This window comes from Cibotium barometz, chromosome 20 (genome assembly GCF_041138505.1).
Source record: "Cibotium barometz isolate CiBa-2024 chromosome 20, ASM4113850v1, whole genome shotgun sequence".
NCBI lineage: Eukaryota > Viridiplantae > Streptophyta > Polypodiopsida > Cyatheales > Cibotiaceae > Cibotium > Cibotium barometz.
Genome location: NC_141065.1, coordinates 49,933,957 through 49,953,756, shown reverse-complemented (window position 1 = coordinate 49,953,756; position 19,800 = coordinate 49,933,957). Strand labels below are relative to the sequence as shown.

At 46.9% G+C, this 19,800-nt stretch overlaps 1 protein-coding gene across 6 annotated transcripts in view; it reads right to left on the bottom strand.

Annotated features, from left to right (window-relative positions):
• The window catches only part of LOC147627979 (uncharacterized), a 36,288-nt gene extending 16,694 nt beyond the window's left edge, over nucleotides 1–19,594 (bottom strand). For 4 of the 6 annotated variants that reach the window (XM_086814949.1, XM_086814945.1, XM_086814950.1 and 1 more), the window contains exons 1-4: nucleotides 19,067–19,594; nucleotides 17,020–17,625; nucleotides 16,555–16,917; nucleotides 16,393–16,445 (exon numbers count right to left, since the gene is read on the bottom strand). In XM_086814949.1, the coding sequence (XP_086671075.1) occupies nucleotides 16,393–16,445; nucleotides 16,555–16,917; nucleotides 17,020–17,421 (818 nt within the window). In that variant the 5' untranslated portion in view covers nucleotides 17,422–17,625; nucleotides 19,067–19,594. Of the gene's footprint in view, nucleotides 1–16,392; nucleotides 16,446–16,554; nucleotides 16,918–17,019; nucleotides 17,626–17,827 lie in introns of all 6 variants that reach the window. The other 2 variants (XM_086814946.1, XM_086814948.1) reach the window with 1 other exon arrangement.
• Between the last annotated feature and the right edge of the window lie 206 nt (nucleotides 19,595–19,800).

Sequence of the window (19,800 nt, the reverse complement as noted above, 5' to 3'; positions counted from 1 at the left end):
GAGCTCCTAGTACCGTACTTTTCCTCACCGTTATTTCAGTTTCAGTTAGTTGTTTTTAGCTTTTCTTACACAGACATTGTATCAGATCCACCAATTGTTGTAACCTTTTTGGTCTCATAGGTCATTTTGGCCTTTTGAAGACGTTAATATATCATATCATTTCATTTCATTTCCCGTGAGGGCTTTGGCCCATTATCCACGATCATGGACTTCCCGGACCAATGCTGCCTAGGACTCTTCCTGAGAGCTTCACAAAACATAAAGATACACTCCTAAGAGAGTGAGGCCACAGCCACCACCCCTCCTTCCTCACCAGCCGACAATCACCAGTTTCTTCCAGGCCCAAGGAGAGGATATCGGCATAGTGGAGGCTTGCCCGCTTCAACGTATTTGGTGTCCCCATCCCACGGGACACTGACCACGATCCTCCCATGAGCTCCAGATCCAATACATGCTCCACCGCCATCACACCACCTTCCCACGTAGCATGATAGAAGGCGACCTCTCGGCCATACTCAGTAACCCCATGCTCGACATACTTGAGAGAGGTGTACCCTCTACTGGAGGATGATGTTCCCCACATGCTTCATATTCTCATGTACTCCATGATGAGAGTCTCTTTTACTAGTGCTTATACCCCATGATGATCATTGTATCAGCCTCTACTTTCAGAGAGCTATGTTATTTGTACTTGTTTTCCATGATGAGACATAGCATTGTATCACTTTGGTCTCATAGACTCATTGGGTCTTTAGGAGAAGTTTAATATAACTTTCTTTCTTTCTTTCTTTTCTCAAAAAGTTTAGAAAGGTTTTCTCGAAAACAAGTAAAGTGTCTTTATTTGGATTCATGAGTGCCCAAGGACCAAATCGTGAAAACTGGTTATAGGCGCCCAAGCAAAAAGGGGCAAAAGCATTCATTTGGTTTATTTGTCCTCTTTTCCCTAGCCGGTGGCCAGTTTTAGCAGGTCAACTTGTTCATGAGGTTGCTATATATATTGGAAAATATTTCATCGTTTCCATCTGCAATTCCCTCAAGCCCAAGGCATATGCTTCAGCCCCAGGCATCAAGAAGAGGCATAAACACAAGCAAGGGGCATTGTGTTTTCCAGCCCTCAACAAAAAAGGAAAATGCAAGTCATCTCAAGTCAAGAAAGAAGGTTGATTCCCTTTGGAAAACCCTAATATCAGGCCAATCATCTTCAAGGCAGATTCAACCCATTCATTTGTAATCATTTAGTTGCATCAATCAAAGCCCTTCGGCAAGGGGGGCCCTTAAGTGGGTAGTCGGGACCCCATTGGGTGCACTGAGTATGCTCTCTACATAGAAAATTTTTTGAGACTCGCTGGGGATGGATTGTTTGAGATCACAAGGAACATACAAATCCACATGTCACTTACCCGGCACCAATCTAGGAAAAGGGATAGGATTTGTAGAGTCCTTTCTCATCGACAGCCATGAAGGGCTTGTCCGAGAGCCACCAAGGAGCCCATGGCTATGGGGGCTACACATAGGCACATTGGACTACATCTTCACACTACGTGCCATCATTGAGGAGGGAAGAGCCCAAGGGCATCAGATATACTGCAGCATTGTGGATTTCCGCAAGGCTTTTGATACCGTCCCACAAGCCAGACTGGTGCAGGATATGGGGGTACCCGCAGAGATGGATTGGGGATTCTCACTCTCTATAAGACTCAAAGGTCATACATAGCACTATCGGGGTGAAAAGGGCTGCCCTCTGTCTCCCAGTCTATTCGTGCTATACATTGATGAGATATCTGACTACATAGATAGATAGGGAGGACCGAGAGCACGACTGGCAAGAGTCTTGATCCGATCCTACTGTGTGCAGATGACATTGTTCTTACATCTGACTCGCCAAAGGGGTTGCAAAGGCACCTAGATGCATTACAAGCCTTCTGCAAGGACCGGGACCTCACTGTGAACCTTGGGAAGACCAAGGTTATGAACTTTAACACTACCCCACATTGGATAGGAGGGTTGTGGATTAAGTAGTAAAGCTTCCACGCATACAACATCGGTATCAGAGCATTCAAGCTCGGCCACTAAGCATAGTCCCAAGGAGGTGCACATATCCATCAGAAGAATGCAACCAGGGTAGCATATGGAGTGGTCTATAAACAGGCGAAGCTGGAGGAAAGCATTCTCTGGGGGTATGTATTTGGAACTAGTCATGCAACATTGGTATCAAAGCATTCAGGCTCAACCACTAAGCATAGTCCAAAAGGAGGAGCACATATCCATCAGAAGAGTGCAACCAAGGTAACATATGGAGTGGTCTATAACAGGCGAAGCTAGAGGAAAGCATTCTCTGGGGGTATTACTCCGAACTCGTAGATCATTAGCTCTCAAATCAGTTCCAAAGGCCTAGCAACAAGCATGATCAGTTCCGGAAGGTGACCCACCGTTGTGTTAAGGGAAAGGGGACAGCAGTGGAACACACGCTCAATTCTTCAGCAAGACTTGGAAGTGGAGATCAGCAGTGGAAGGTGTTCAGGCAAAGTGTCAAAGTCAAAGGAGAAGGTCAAAGTTAGTAGTCCAAGGAGGAAGGAAGGATGACAGAGTGTCCACCCCGTCATCAAGTTTAGCAGGAGGGAATGTCCCGTGCATAGCAGTGCCATGGCATAATCTCAGCATATATTCAGCATAATCACTATTTAGGACAGCAATTAAGGCTTAGCATGGGCATCTACAGCAGTAGTAGCAGGCCGACAGCATTTAATGCACCTTTGGGCTGCACATCAAGGCAGGAGGACCTGGTCGACCAGCTTCTATGCAGGCCGAACGGCATACAAGTCTTTTCATATATATTTGTTTGTCAAAATACTGGCTGACAGCTGTCCATATGGCCAACCTGCAGCCCATGAATGTATATATGCACAAGACATCATTTGCACTGCATCATAACACCTTTTGAGAAGATGTACGGACTTTGATGTCACCTTTTTGTACCATAATACAAATAAAACCCTGGCACCAACTCTCTCCTCTGTCTTAATCATGTTCATTCAGCATCTTGTTCTTAATCAAGCTTAGGGCTGTGGATTATGCAGTAAAGCTTCCACACATGCAACAAGTAAGGACATTGTTAGATTGGATAGGCAAAGGACCTGGCGCTCCCCACTCAGCCCTTGGGGACGAAGATGGCCTTCTACAAAGATCACCTTCTTCACTTGATGGAGGATAGCTTTATCACATGCCCACACTACATGGACACACATCTGTCATTTGGAGTGAGGTGCGATTGGCCACATCCACCTCATCCTCCCAGTTCAGAGTGGAGACAACCAGAGGATAGGATGTGTCAGCTTTGCCATACAGAGGTCGAGACAGAGGAGCACTACATTTGGCGATGTCTGGTATACGATGAGATTAGGGGGAGGTTCCACTGCCTCTTCCAAGATGGGTTTGGACCACTCTCCAAGAACATGGAATTCCCGGATCAGAGATGCCTACGGCTCGTCCTTCTAGAGCTTTACAAACACATGAAGTCACTATTGCGGCACATACCAACAACACCTACCCAAGGACCAGTGCATAGAGCTCTCACTAATTTCTTCCAGACCTGAGCTCCAAGGGCAAACCCACCCACCCTACCTGGACCCCAAGCTAATATAGGGGCCCGACCAATGTCCAGTATACTATGAGATCAAGGGGAGGTTCCACTCCCTCTTCCGAGACAGTGATAGGTTTTCTTGTGTCAACGAGGAGATGCCCAATAGATGCACCCACCTAAACCCCAGGAACTGAAATAAATCGTAGAGCATGCATAGAACCTTAGGAAATAGATAACGTGGTGTGGCCAAGTGGATATGCGCACGTGCGTGAAAAGAAAATAGAAAGTGCATGGGCAAACGATGAAGACGGGCAGCGCAATTCTCCTGGAAGGAAGCAACGTGGTGACAAAATAGAAGAGGGAGAATGGCGGTGATTCAAGTGTGGTTTTAGTGTGGATTTGCGATGAGAGGTGCGAGAGACCACCAAAGAGAAAAACTGCAGTGGAGGGTGTCTCCTACAGGTCCGATTTCTTTATGAAGTCGCACGCTAGAGTTCCTGCAATTTATTTTCAAGATAGCAAAGGAAGACAGCTCAATGTGAGAGGATTGGAAGTGTCAAAGAAGAGGGAGAGCTTAGATCGGCAAGTAAGGAACCGAGCTTGTAAAAGTGCCGAGCAAGAGCGAGGAGCTGGTTGGAGGGTATGGCCTCCGCAGCAAGCGTGATCTTTGGAGAGTGCAATACGCTCTTAGTTGTATCCACAACAATGCCAGAATGCTCCTATCCCTCGATCAGAACTCCCACCGGTAGGGGGTAGGGTTGGTGCGATCAGCGGCCTAGACGGGCTGTGAAGATAAAGATGTCGTGGAACCTCCGCGTCCGTAAGTACGTAGGCTCTGATACCAAGAAGAGACTTAGGGAGATATGATTGAAAAAGAAGGGGAGCTATGGTGGGTGAAACTCCATGGCATGAAAGAAAGAGAGAGAGAGAGAGAGAGAGAGAGAGAGAGAGAGAGGAAGAGAGAGAGATGTGAGATGTGACAATACTCAAAGCACGACTTGAAGAAGATAATGGATTTGATTCATCGCCCGTAGCCCAATAGGCTCAATATAAAGGCATTTGAGTACATAGCTAATGGCCAAGAGATTGACACATCATCGTCTTTATCCACCACACACATTAATATCTCATCTCCACCATCTAAGAGTGGATTCACATGCTTTTGCTTCTCTTCACTATTGGGGTTCTTGCTACTGGAAAAGTACTCTATGATAATGAAGTACAAAAGTACAATTAAGTACAAATAATAGCCTAGGACAAAGTGCCCAACACACATAAGTGTGTTCACATGGAGAAAAAACCTGTGTCCAACCACAGGGAAAAAGTGCAGGTGAGTAAGCTGTGTTCACACCTAAACTAGCTGGGAGTGGTCATGACCAACAAACCCCCCTCAAGTGAATGGTGTGAACATGTAGCAGACTACCCTGGTAGAGGGTGTAAGCTCAAAGCTTTGCGGAAAGCTTCAAACTTTTCCCTCAAACGAGGCCTTGTAAACCCATCTACAATATTGGCATGTGTAGGCACATAAGCCAAGTCAATCTCTCTTGCATGGAGCCTTTCCCTGACATAATGATAGTGAACCTCAATATGCTTTATGCGAGCATGAAATACTGGGTTTCGTGCAACTACCAAAGCACTCTGATTGTCAGTGTAAATGGTGATAGAGAACTGCTGTCCAACAAGAAGATCGGCTAGTAGGCGTCATAGCCAAACACATTCCACAGTAGCTGTAAAGGCTGCCCTATATTCAGCTTCACAGCTAGAAGTGGCCACTGTACGCTCCTTATTGAGCCATGAGATGAATGAGTCACCAAGAAGAAAACAGTTACCATTGGTTGACACGTGTGTCATAGCAACCTGCCCAATCACATTCTATAAATACAAGCGAGCATAATGTAGAAGAACATAAGGCAAAGTTTGCGGTGCCTTTAAGATAGCGAAAGACACGCTTATACGCTTGCCAATGCACAGTGCTCGGACAATGCATGAATCTGCTCAACTGAGAAATAGCATATTGTATGTCCAAATGAGTAGAGCATAAATAGATAAGGCATCCCACAACCTGATGATAGGTGGCAACATCAAAAGGCTGACCAACATGCTCAAGTGACAATTTTAGACCTGGTTCCATAGAGGTAGAAACAGGTTTACAATCTGTCATGTGAAAATGCTCAAGGAGCTGCTCAACATATCTGCACTGAGATAACATGATACCCCTCTCAAAAGGTATAAACTGTATGCCCAAATAGTAATGTAAATACCCCATGTCTGTAACATCAAATGCATGCTGCAAATCAGCTTTAAAAGCTGAAATATCACCCCCGTCAGGGCCAGTGACGAGCATGTCATCCACATAAAGAATAAGGATGAGAACATTGTTCCCAATGTGGCGAACATAAAGTGTACTCTCAACTGAACTATTCTGAAACCCTGTGGCAGTCAAGTATGCATGAATTTTGTGGTACTAAGCACGAGGAGCCTGTTTAAGACCTTAGAGTGCTTTATGTAAATGGCATACTTTACTTTTTGCACCTTTTTGAACAAAGCCAAGAGGCATAGATACATAAACTTTTCTTGTTTTGATACCACTGTTGGGGTTGGGAAGAGCTTGCTTGTACACCACCATACACACACTCAATTTGTGGTTATAAGGTTAGCTGATGCTGGAGGATTGTAGAGGATCCTTTTGGATTGGTTGGGAAGAGCTTGCTTGTACACCACCATACACACACTCAATTTGTGGTTATAAGGTTAGCTGATGCTGGAGGATTGTAGAGGATCCTTTTGGATTGGGGTCAACATCAAAATTTGGAGGCAGTTTCCAACCAGTTCTGTGTCAGCTGAGGTCAGCTGACCTATTTTGGTGAATGGTCAAAGGTGTTGGAGGTCAGAGCTGACTTGGGAGGACGTCTGGAAGAGTCAGTTGTACTTTTTGTGGAATTTGGAGTGTGCTCCTATGTCAGCTCAGGATCAGGAAACATCAGCTAGGTGTATTGGTGTCTTGATTTGGTGTTTTTTGCTGGGTTGTGGTGCTAGGTGATAGTTCCCTCCTCACAGTGGTGTGTTTCGGACGAGCTATAGAGGCAAGTCTCCCGGACACATCAATGGGTTTGGATCACTCTCTAAGATCATGTACTTCCCGGATCAGAGATGCTTAGGGCTCTTCCTTCTGGAGCTTCACGAACACAAGGAGTCACTATTGCGGCCTAGATCAACAGCACCTACCCGAGTACCAACACAAGGAGCTTATAGAAAAGGATCTTACTTTGATAAATACTTTCAGCCCTTAGAGCTCCTTGCGTGAAGAAATTCGAAGTGGTATCAAAGCTTTGCCTTTTGGTGAAGAAATTCAGCAAAGAAAAAAAAAAGCTTTTGTGGTTGGTTTTTAGACACCATAAGCGTTCCGATATGACTCCTGTCCCTCGAAGGACGGTTGATCCTCAGCCTCGAGAAGCAACCGGAAATGTCCGCCACACTTACTGGATGGTTTATTTGCGGTCAAGAAGAACCTTGACCACTCCCACTATAGCGACCTTCGATGACGATGAGAGAGAACAACACATCTACGAAGAGATCGTCATTTCTACAACCACGGCTTCAGGAAGCAATGCTCTCAATGGGGACCAGATGCAATTGATGTTCCAATTTTTCATGCTTCTCAAGAAGCAACAAGGAGATCACCTGCTTGAGCAAAAAGCCACGATCCATACCCTAGAGAAGCAATTACCTCTTCCAACTTCCTCTTCTCCCATTTCTCCTTACCCCCTTTGGTTAGTTCTCACCTAGAAGCAAGTTGCTACATCAATGGTGAGGCCATTTCTTAGAAAAGTCATTGGGCCCACGCCAATTCCCATTTTCGAGTTGCCAACTATGTGCGGGACTAATTTGTCACTGACCTCAAGAAGGAGTTTCTACCACCCCATTATCTTGAGCGGCTTAAGGATTGTAAGAATACACAATAGCGGAAGCTAGATCAACACAATATAAAGCACTAAATTGCAAAAAGAAGTGGAGAGCAACCAATATTATTGCTTGCAAACTTGATTACAAACTGATGGCGTCCACCCACCCGTGTGCTCCAGGTTAAGGAGCTTTAATGGCGATCTAGACAAACTCTGGACGGAGGATGTCTTGCTTACAAGAGTGCTTGTTGAACACGATGAACTCAGTCAACAAGGGCTTGGCCAACTGTCTTGCTGCTGGCTGACTTGGTGTAGGTGCCCCTACACCAAGGGCCTGGCCAAATGTCTTGCTACTGACCGACTTGGTGTAGGTGCCCCTATACGTTGCCAGCATGCCTTTATGGACCCATAAGGGGCCCATGGGCTGCCTCATAACAAGCCCAAGTGCAAGGCAGCAAAACCATCATTCTATAGGGTGACACTGGGTGCGGGACATGCACTGCTTCCATGTGTGGGATACTCACACCTAACCATGGACTTTAGAAGTTTAGTGGACTCCTGGCTGACTTGTCTCCAACAAGGACTCACAAGGGGCCAATAACCACTCTAAGACACTACACCTGCTATACAGATATGTCCACGTGGCATCCAAGTGCCGGATGCACATGGAAAATGTCATCCTATGTCTACCTTGGTGTCACTTTTAGTGGCCCACGCTGCACCATGGTTCCCGCAGCACATGCCAAAGTCACAAGGATATGCAGCCCTGAGCTTACTTTAGCGACAGTGCTTCCAAGCACATTTCTAAGAGCCCAGGACGAAGGGTTGGCTTTTTGACACCTTCGTCACACTAGCCTTGATGTATGGAGCAACTTTCTAAGGCCAAATTTACCTAACGAGGATTGGCAACGAGTTCAAAGGCCCCGAATCATGATGTTCTCTCGAATGATCCGCATCAAACCATCAGTCCCACACGAGATTATCCATGCAAAGTTTGCTGCAGCCCCGATGGTAGTGGATGCACTCTTCCACACAATCACATACTTCCATCGCATCAATGAGATGGATTCCCCCAAGTACCTATTGAGGCTTGCCCTAGAATCCTTGACAAAGCTGGCACTCGAGGGCCACCCTGAAGTATGATATGCCCGAGTTTCCACTTGGTTCTTAGGATATGGACTCCACATGAACCGCCCCCCACCCCTTTAGTACAGTTTGGACTCCCCTTTTCTCCAACTCTCTCATGAGGACACCAACCGAATTATCCGGTTAGATCTTCCAGCCTCTACACCATAGTCACATGAAACGGGAAACGGAACAAGAACAACAAGGCTATCGAAAACGGAAACGACGTAATCTTGGAAATGGAAACGGATAAGAAACGGCTTCTTGAAAACAACATAGTTATATTTTGTATGCAACCTTAAGAGTTTCATCAAGAAACGGCACAAAGGAAACAAGAAACGGGTGACATTGAAAACGGAGTTTCCGATCCGATAGACCCCGAAACAGAGTTTCCTTGTGACTATGCTCTACACCCACTGCACATGGATGACACCTTCAGAGCCTCCACCGAAGATGCACTTCTAAAGCGATCACTTCGTCATGCTCACTGAGGACGGATTCATCCAGCATCCGGGCTTTCGAGTGTCCACATGTCCCATGCCATGCGGATTGCAATTGGCAAGATACAGGTTTCATCCCACCACCTCAGAGTGGAGGTAGGGAGAGCTCACCCTGTCTTCAGGGTCAAGGTCTGGGGAGCTCATATAGAGACCCATGAAGGAGAGGATCTGCAAATTATGCAATACAACGATTGAGACAGAGGAGCATTACATATGTTGTTGCCCAGCATACTATGAGATCCACGGGAGGTTTCATTATCTATTCCATGAGGGGATTGGCCCCCTTTCCAAGATCATTAACTTCCCAGACTAGTACTGCTTAGGACTCTTCATGCTCAAGCTCCACAAACACAAGGACACATTCTTGAGAGAGCTTAGGTCCCAGCCATCCTGCCCCCTCCCCCGCCAGCCAACCATCACCAGCTTCTTCTGGAGGAGTTACCTCCGACCAGGTATGTGCACTCTAGCGTGGACCCCCCTCGCCCAAGAGGAGTTACCTCCAACCAGGTATGTGCACTCTAGCGTGCCCAACACCCACGGCCCCCCACACGACAGCCACGATCAACTCATCAGCTCCAGATCCAAGAGATGCTCCACCACCATCGAGCTACCTTTCCACATGACGTAGCTAAGGAAGACCTCCACTCATCAGCTCCAAATCCAGGAGATGCTCCACCACCATCAAGCTACCTTTCCACGTGACGTACCTGAGGAAGTCCTCCCGGCCATACTCATTAGCCCCATGCTTGGCATATTGGAGAGTGGTATACCATCTATTTGTCAGAATATGCAGCGGAGATGATGACCAAATCTGGGAACACAAGAGCAAAAGCAAAAACGCAGGCAGAAAAACAGCACAAGAGAGAGAGAGATGTAGGCGTGTAACTCTGCTCTATATACACAAGAAGATCCCGAGATATGATACAAATGAGGTATGGGGGCTGGGGTCCTATACATACTCCCCTAGAGGGCAGTCGGCCAGCATAAGAGAAGCCCACGACTGATAAAAGAAGTCCACGACTGCATAAATGCAGTCGGCCAGCTATCTGGTGCCAAAACCTGATCAAAACCAGTCGGCCAGCAACAAGAGTGCCCACGACTGATAAACATCCAGTCGGCCAGCACTGTACTACTCTTGGCACCCTCTGGCAGCCCTCCCAAGCCTCAGAAAAAATGGAAAAATAGGGGAAAAATACGGAGAGTGGGGAAAAATGGGAAAACACCTCATAAGGGCGGGCACACCCACAACAAAGGCCCTGGTGTATAAAAATAGACAGGAGATGACTTCTAACACCCCCTCTCAGCTCCTGGCTGTGTAACCAACCAATGGGAGCTGGGGTGCCGCTTGAGCAAATCCTGAGAGCGACTTCGTGAAGAGGTCCACCGTACTGTCCTCCGTCAAACAGAACTTCAGCAAGATGTCATCAACAACGATCTGTTCACGAACAAAGTGCCTCTGGATGACCATGGGTTCCTCCAGTGGAAGCCCAAACCTGCAATGTAACCTCCTCCTGCTCCGTAAAACTGCTCCTGGGCCATAAGTAGATCTCCTCGTGTCCGGATCTCCTCCCCAAACCGAGTCACTCCAACCGCGGAGTCGAAATCCATCCAACAATCCCCCTCCTGTGTACAAGAGTCCATGATCCTTCGCATGTCGCAGAAACCACAGGAAACGCAATCCTGCCTCCCAAAGAGACATCTGCAACCATGAGCTCAACCGCCTCATCAGGAAGCTCCCGTCCAATCTGGTGTCCATCAACCAGATCAATGAACCATTCAGCTTCTGAGTCACAGAGACATCACACTGCTCACAAGGATCAACACCTGTTACGGTGCACAAGCAAGTCCTGGAAGCCTGATGAAACCTGTCAACCACCCCCTCTGATTCCGAAACCACAAAGCCTGGAGAAACCACCTCCTTCTGCAAGTAATCACCTGTCACCTGCCTGGCTTTCCGAAAGGTCTCCGTGGAAAGAACATCCTCTACTACTGGAAGTTCTATGTCCCGAACACGACGAGACATCAGAGCATAAGTGACCTGTTCAGAATCCTCTGACTCACGAACACAAGAACTACCAACCTCAGTACTGGAAAGTTCCTGCCAACTGCTGCCATCTACTGGCAAGCTATCCACCACCTGGTCTCGGAAAGCTCGCACCTGCAGCGTATCCACACCTGAGTAGCTATTACCACACTGCCACTCATCACAATCTTGAGGACCTGGGAGAGAGAGTGCTGAAAGCCTGTAGACTCCATTCTCCACTCCACCTTCCCAAACCACTTGGCCTGTTGCTTTGTCCCGGAGAGCAACAAAATGCTCATCAAACTCCACCCGTACGCCAGTCTTGCAAACCTGATGCACTGACAACAGATGAAAACCAAGTGCCGGAACATACAACACCTGGGAGGAATGCTTCCCCCCTCTGCCATCGGGAACTATCTCCATCCTGCCCTCACTGTGAACTGGGATAGTGGACGTATCCCCAGTAAGAATCTGACCAGAACACCTGCAAAGATCCTGTAAACCGGAACGGGAAGGAGTCATGTGCCTGGAAGCACCACTATCGAGAATCCACTCCCGTGTATCCGTTGCGGAGAGTCCTCCAATCTCCTCCCTGCCTGAAGAAAATGAAACATCGGTGTCCATCACCTCCAGGTGCACAAAAGCCGGAGTCTTCATGATTGCTGAGGAGTCTTCACCCTTCTCGGTCTTCCGCTTGGGACACTGCCTCCAGTAGTGGCCTTTCTCGCCACAATCATTACAGGTCCTCTCTGCCTTCAGTTTCTCGCGGTCAACGTCGGACTTCTTCTCAGAAGACTTCTCCGATGAAGCCTTCCCTTTGCCCGAGTTACGGCCTTTCGACCGTTGGCCAGTAAAGGCCTCCAAACCTCCACCCTGAGGAGGGTTCGTGAATCGTTCCTCCTGGTCCAAGACCATGGGCACAAGCTCCTCCCACGTGATGGTGCTGAGCCTGCCACCACTGGTAATCAAAGAGGAGTAAAATGCTGAGTACGAAGAGGGCAAATGTGACAGCAACGTTATGGCCATGTCCTCTGACGATATCTCCTTCCCAGCCTGAAGAACTTCCTGCTGAAGAGCCTGCAGCTTGTTAATATGCTCCCGCATCGTCGACGACTTTGCAGGGCTCATAACCCGCATTTGTACTTCCAAGGAAATCCTCTTCATGGGCGATACCCTGTTGTAAAGTGAGGCCAAATGCTGCCATATACCTCTGGCCAGCGTCATATGCTTTACATGATTGATTACCTGCGGTGTGCAGTTGAGGAAAATAAACGAACGGACCCTGGCGTTGACACGATCCCACATCTGTGTCTGGGCCTCCCGGTCCTTTCGGGTTGACGGTAACTCCCCTTCCTCTACTTCCGGCCGTGGAACACCAACAACGACGAAATCGGCGAGATCGTAGGATTCCAGAACAGATTCCATCATCACCTTCCATATGCCGTAGTTGCTCCCGTCCAACTGACGGTCCACCGGGAACGTGGGGAGTGTCGGGATCTTCACATGTCTCTCGGCCATCTCAAACAGATCTGCCATAGCGGGGATGTACTCTGAAAAGGGTGGGTGGGTGGGAACAAAGAAGAACTGATACCTGCAAGTGGCTGTCCAGCAAATCAGCCCGCCTTCCTCTTGCTTCTCCTCTTCCCGATCAGCCCAAAACAGTCCACCAATCAGCCACAAAACAGTCCCCCTCTTGCTCACACAAATCCCAAGACCTATCTAGAGCCTAGGGCTCTGATACCATGTCAGAATATGCAGCGGAGATGATGACCAAATCTGGGAACACAAGAGCAAAAGCAAAAACGCAGGCAGAAAAACAGCACAAGAGAGAGAGAGATGTAGGCGTGTAACTCTGCTCTATATACACAAGAAGATCCCGAGATATGATACAAATGAGGTATGGGGGCTGGGGTCCTATATATACTCCCCTAGAGGGCAGTCGGCCAGCATAAGAGAAGCCCACGACTGATAAAAGAAGTCCACGACTGCATAAATGCAGTCGGCCAGCTATCTGGTGCCAAAACCTGATCAAAACCAGTCGGCCAGCAGCAAGAGTGCCCACGACTGATAAACATCCAGTCGGCCAGCACTGTACTGCTCTTGGCACCCTCTGGCAGCCCTCCCAAACCTCAGAAAAAATGGGAAAAATAGGGGAAAAATACGGAGAGTGGGGAAAAATGGGAAAACACCTCATAAGGGCGGGCACACCCACAACAAAGGCCCTGGTGTATAAAAATAGACAGGAGATGACTTCTAACACTATTAGGGGCTGATGCTCCTCTCCATGGACATTTTTGTATCACTCCGGTGAGATAGTTTTGTTTTGTTCTATTTTATTTTCTATCCCATGATGAGATATGCTATGGACATTATTGTATCACTTTGGTCTCATATGCCCATTGGGTCTTTAGTAGACACTTAATATATTTTTCTTTCTTTCTTTCTTTCTTCTCTCACCCCAGTGTACATACCGGCGTCTTGTTTTAGCCAGATGGCTACTCGTATTACATTTTTTGACCAACATATGTTCATAGTAATTGTAGCTAGTTTCTTTTTAAAGTTTTCATTTTTTTCCATGGATCAATATTTTCATGGAGATATTGTACTACTGTTTGGTCTCATAGACCCTTTGGGTCTTTTGAAGATGTTCCAGGAACATTTCCAAGAACCCAAGACAAATGGTTGGCTTTTTGACACCCTCGTCACACCAACCTTGATGTATGGAGCAACCTTCTAGGGGCAGATTTATCCGATGAGGATTGGCAGCGAGATGAGAGGCCCCAAGTCATGATGTTCTCCCGCATGATCTGCAGAAAACCATCAATCCCACACCAGATTATCCAGGTAGAGTTTGTTGAAGCCCCAATGGTAGTGGACTCTTCCGGACAGTTACAAACCTCCATCACATCAATCACATGGATCCCAACAGGTATCCCAGGCTTGCCCTGGAGTCCTCCAGACAGCTAGCACTTGAGGGCCACTCTGGAGTATGGTATGCATTAGTTTCCACTTGGTTCTCAATATATGGGCTTTGCATGGACCACTTACCACCTCTTCAATATAGTTTGGACTCCCCTTTTCTCCGGCTCTCTCATGAGGATGCCAACCAGGTTATCTGATTAGATCTTCTCAGCCTCTACACCCATTGCACAAGGATCACACCTCCGGAGCTCCCAATGAAGATGCACTTCTACAGAGATCACTTCCTCACTCTCACTGAGGATAGATTCATCCAACAGCCGGGCTACCTAAGTGTTCACATGTCCCATACCATGTGGATTGCGATTGGCCAGGTACGGGTTTCATCCCACTACCTCATAGTGGAGACAGGTAGAGTTGAGCATGTCTTCAAAGCCGAGAAGCTCACCCGAAGACAAAGAGGAGAGGATCTGCCGATTATGCCACACAGAGGTTGAAATAGAGGAGCATTCATTACATATGCCGCTGCCTAGTATACTATCAGATCCACGGGAGGTTTCACTGTCTATTTCATGAGGGATTTGGTCCACTCACCAGGATCATTGGCTTCCCGGACCAGCGTTGCCTAGGCCTCTTCTTACTTAAGCTCCACAAACACAGGGACACTTTCTTGAGAGAGCTTAGACCCTAGCCACCCCGCCCCCTCCCTTGCCAACCAACCGTCACCAATTTCTTCCAAACCCAAGAGGTGGAGGACACCGATACAGTGGATCTTGTGGACCCACCTCGCCCGAGAGGAGTTATCTCAAACCGGGCCTCTGCACTCCAACGTGCCCGACGCCCCCGTTCATGATCCCCTCATCAACTTCACATCAAGGACATGCTCCACCACCATCAAGCTACCTTTCCACATGACATCGCTGAGGGAGATCTCTTGACCATACTCATTAGCCCCATGCTTGATATTTTGGAGAGTGGTATACCATCTACTAGGGACTGATGCTGCTCTCATGTTTCTATGTTCCTAACATTCCATGATAAGCTTCCATGGACAGTTTTATATCACCCAAGTGAGATAGATATGTTTATGTTTTGTTTCTGTTTTATTTTCCATTCCATGATGAGATATGCCATGGACATTATTATATCACTTTGGTCTCATAGGCCCATTGGGTCTTTAGTAGACGCTCTCTCTCTCTCTCTCTCTCTCTCTCTCTCTCTCTCTCTCTCTCTCTCTCTCGTACACATACACCAAACATGAGTGTCTCCGTCAAAGATTAGTAAGAAGTATGACTTCTACAAAGATCACTTCTTGAGACTCTCCAAGGATGGCTTCTTTGAGATCCCAGGATACATACATATACACGTCGCATGCTATGTGTATCACGATCACCAGCTCAGAGTATCCTCCCACCGCCTCAGAGTAGAGACTAGCAAAGCTGAGAATATCCCACATGAGGAGAGGACATGCACAGTATGCATCACAAGAGCAATAGAGGATGAGGTCCATCATATGTTCAGTTGCCCGACTTACTATGAGATACGAGGTCGGCCTTTTCCGAAAGGGATTCGGACCACTCACACGGGTGATACAGTTTGAGGATCAGAGGTGCTTGGGCATGTACTTGATGGAGCTCATACGACGCAGGGATGTAGTGTTGAGGTAACATGCTGAGAGACAACACCGACTCTGACAAGACACCTCATAGAAAGCCATCACAGATTTCTTTGTGGTACACACATCCACATCAGAATCCACTGCCCACAACAGTTCCTCTACTGCGACATCAAACCCCACCACCCGTACCCATGCTCCAGCCCCACGCCCCAGACGAGTTCTTAGCAAGAGAGCTCGATCCATTCTGCGAGCCAGACGTCCCTGACCCAGAGCATCAGGACCCTCCACCGCACAAAGACAGATTCATGAGGTTCTCTGCCGACATGACATGCTCCCATCATAGAGGCCTGACATTCACTCCACCATCAAATCGGTTCTGGCCGAGGCGGGTATCGTCATTAGCTGATCACAGCATATCTCACTCTACACACGATCATCTGTTGATCGCGTGTGCTGTCAGATATTTTCATTTTTACTTTTTCTTTCAGTTTTCCATGGCTCAGTATATGATATATCCATGGTACCATGTATTACTTTTGGCCTCATAGGCCCTTGGGGTCTTCCGTAGATATTAATATAACTCTCTCTCTCTCTCTCTCTCTCTCTCTCTCTCTCTCTCTCTCATACACACGCACGCACGCGCATACACAACACTTACACAGAACTAGTAGTCTTCCAACTGTTCTAGAAGATCAAAACAAGGATTGAAAATATCCATGACTCACTTCAAACTCTCCCCTTTGTCCCCTGAAGTTCTCTTCTCATCTTTCCTTGAACCCTGCAGCATAAAAAAATTGTTGACCTGATAAACACCCTCTCATGCATGTGCAGCCAGATGTCACCTCAGACCAAAAGACAGAAAACTGACCATGTAAAGGAAAACCAACCTGAAAGCTCTTTGATCTCCCAAGAGGTTGGACTGCCATCCCTTGCCCTCCCAAAGAGGCCCTTTTGTCCGTTGCAAGTGCAAAAGGCTGTGGAACAGTAAAATTCGAGTGAGAGCTTCGCACGCTACGCGGCTGCCTGAATGATGAGCCTGAATTCAATGCTTTGGCCCCCAGTGTACTTTCAACCCCTTTATTTTCTTTCGGAACACCCTTTGCCACAGGTCCTGGGATCGCATTCGTAATTCCATTGGAAATTCTGGCTTTGGAAACACCAGAGGCTGGCTCTGAAGCTTTTCGAACAGGAACAACCCCAGAGTTAACCGAGCTACGCCCAACCTTCCTCTGCAGAGATGCTGGTAAAACCTGTGTTGAGTATAAATTTTACACAGCTAAGATTTAGAAGCCCATCACATCAATCAAGCTTGCATGGTTGAGGAGATAACTACAGATGCATCTAAGCTTTACCTTTGCATCTGCCTTTCGATGGTTCTGCTGGTTTGATCGCTTGCCCGTTCCCAATTCCTTTCCTTCAGAATCTGCTTTTTTATCTCCATTTGATGCAAGGTCCTCCTGCTTCTCAACCTTTTCTTTAACCTCCAAAGGGTTTGTGCATTTGTCTTCTTGATTACAAGGTTGAAACAGTGACTCTTCTGAACCCTCTAGAGGGGGTTCCTCTTGATCAGAAAGTTCTTTGTCTTCTTCTGTCAGTATTTTAAAATCTTTTCCCAGGCTTCCTTTATCAACAGATGCCATGGCCACTGCATCTGTCTCTTCATCAAGAAGAAGAGTCAGTCCATTGTCTTGCTTGTGGAAATCATCCGGGACCAACCCAACCTCTTGGGGGGCAGCAGAACTCCAATCTCCCATGTCTTCTGCTGTGGCCCTTTCTACTCAGCCTGCTCCGAAGCTGCCTTTTTTTGTAAGATCCTAGTGATGAGTTCAAAGAATGTTTTCTTTTAAGCAACACAGCTTGATAAAGAAGAACAACTCTGCAGCTCCTCCAGGTACTGCTTGTGATTGAAATAAGACTTCTCCACCCATCAATCACTATCCACACAGCACACCTCGTCACTGAAAGGAATTCAAATTGTCAGAAGATTCTGCATGACAGCCGTTGAAAGGGGAGCAACTTACATCGAAACAATATTAAAAGCCTCCAGGTACTTAAAAACAAAACCATTATCATGCATGTCAATGTTGAGAATTAGCAAGAAACACGTGAAGCTGCATACGAGGCCTCTAGGGGTATCAGCAACATAGAGACCATGCTTACATGATAAGGTAGAAGCATTTACACAAGTCGCAACATCAAAGAAAGACTTCTCACGTAGGGATTTTGATCCATTATGTTGATGGAACTGGAAAGTCAAAAAGGCATGTGAGCACACCGGAGTTTTGTCACTGGACAAAAGCTACTGTCATATCATGCTGATCTCTCTTGACCACAGATGAGCGGCGAGTGTTTGAGAGCAGTTCAGCTTGCGCATCCCCAATTGTATCAACTGAGACCCCACCAGAGTTTCGTCACTGGACAAAAGTTACTGATATATAATGCTGAACTGTCTCGACCACAAGATGTGAGTGTTTGAGAGCAGTTCAGCTTGCACATCCCCAATTGTATCAGCTGTGACCCCTCACACACTTGTCAAAACAGGCCTTTCAAAGGGATGGACAGGCTAAAAGCGCAAGGGGGATACTTCTGATGTGTAAATGATGTGTAAGGGGCCTACTTCTGACGGGTAGATGATGTGTAAGGGGCCTGACTCTGATGTGTAGCTGACATGCCAGAGCCTTCCTTCGCCCTGACATCAGGTATGACACAATTCTGAGGGACACATAACAGCAAATATGAGACGTGACCACCATGATCTGTGCAGCTGACATATGATTCGGAAGCCACTATGCTATCTGATGTGCAGTGAATGAGTACTTGTAAATATCGAATACCCCATAACATCAAGTACTTGCTGATGGGCTAAAAGAGGTGATAATTTGAAAAAAATAAGGAGAAACAGAGAGCTTGTCGCTGACAATTCAAAATCCCAACCATAGCCCCAATACCTCAGGATCCTTCCTAAACACAGGATAGCGGAGTTCGATATTACACCTGAGCACAGGACGGTCTTTTCTTTCAGCGTCTGGAACGCTTTTCACACACCGTTGGCTAGTCACTCAGTTGAGTGCAACGAGACATATTAAGCCCATGTCGTAATTAATCCATTTTAAGGATACCCCCAAAATGAGGCACATAGGATAGGCTTTGCTCTTAATGATAATCAATCATAATAAATACAGGGGATCTGAATGTGCTTAAATAGCTTGTAAAACCTGGATTAAGATCTGATTATACCATGTGTTCAAATAGGTTTCTAGTGGAGATGAGGGGAGGTATATGACGAAATTAAAGCAGGCAGATTATTGAAATGATTAAGACAACATGCATTCAGAGCTCAGCTAGTGCAAAACTCTGAGATCAGACCCATATATATGGGACATAGCGAAAGGCTCTTACCAGATTTGTTGATGAGGCGAGTACACACAGATCTACTAATCGTGCAGTGCAAGATGGAGTTGGGAAGAAGCTCTGTAATCAGAAAGCAATGGAGAGACAAGTATAGCTAGGAGAGGTTGGTGTGTGAGCCAAAACCACAATGTGGGTGGACCTTAGATGAAAGAAAACAGTGGGCGAACGTACACAAGCATGTGTGTGCGCGCGCCTGTGTGAGCGAGAGAGACTCGTGAGAGGGAGAGAGGGATCACGCGGTACCATGAAAAATGATGCCTATGACGTGTGTGTGTGTGTGTGTGTGTGAGAGAGAGAGAGAGAGAGAGAGGTTTCACTATAATAAAAAAGAATGCGAGAGAGAGTGAAAAATGATGGGCTCTATCCCCATGAAAAATGATGGCCTATGATGTGTGTGTGTGAGAGAGAGAGAGAGAGTGAGTGTGAAAAATGATGGCTCTATCCCCATGAAAAATGATGGCCTATGTTGTGCCTGTGTGTGTGAGAGAGAGTGAGAGTGAGAGGGCCATAGTGTATACTTCTTGCAAGTTTTTACCCTCGAGAATTGATGATCTAGAGAGAAAGTGTGATGTTTGTGAAATTATGTAGAGATAGAGTGTGTGTGAAATTTCGTGTATGAGAGAGACACACACATTAAGACTTCACACCTTATCTGTACCTCTATCCCCATGAGAAATGATGATTTATGATGAAGACTTCTTTTAATTTTTCCCGTAGAGAAA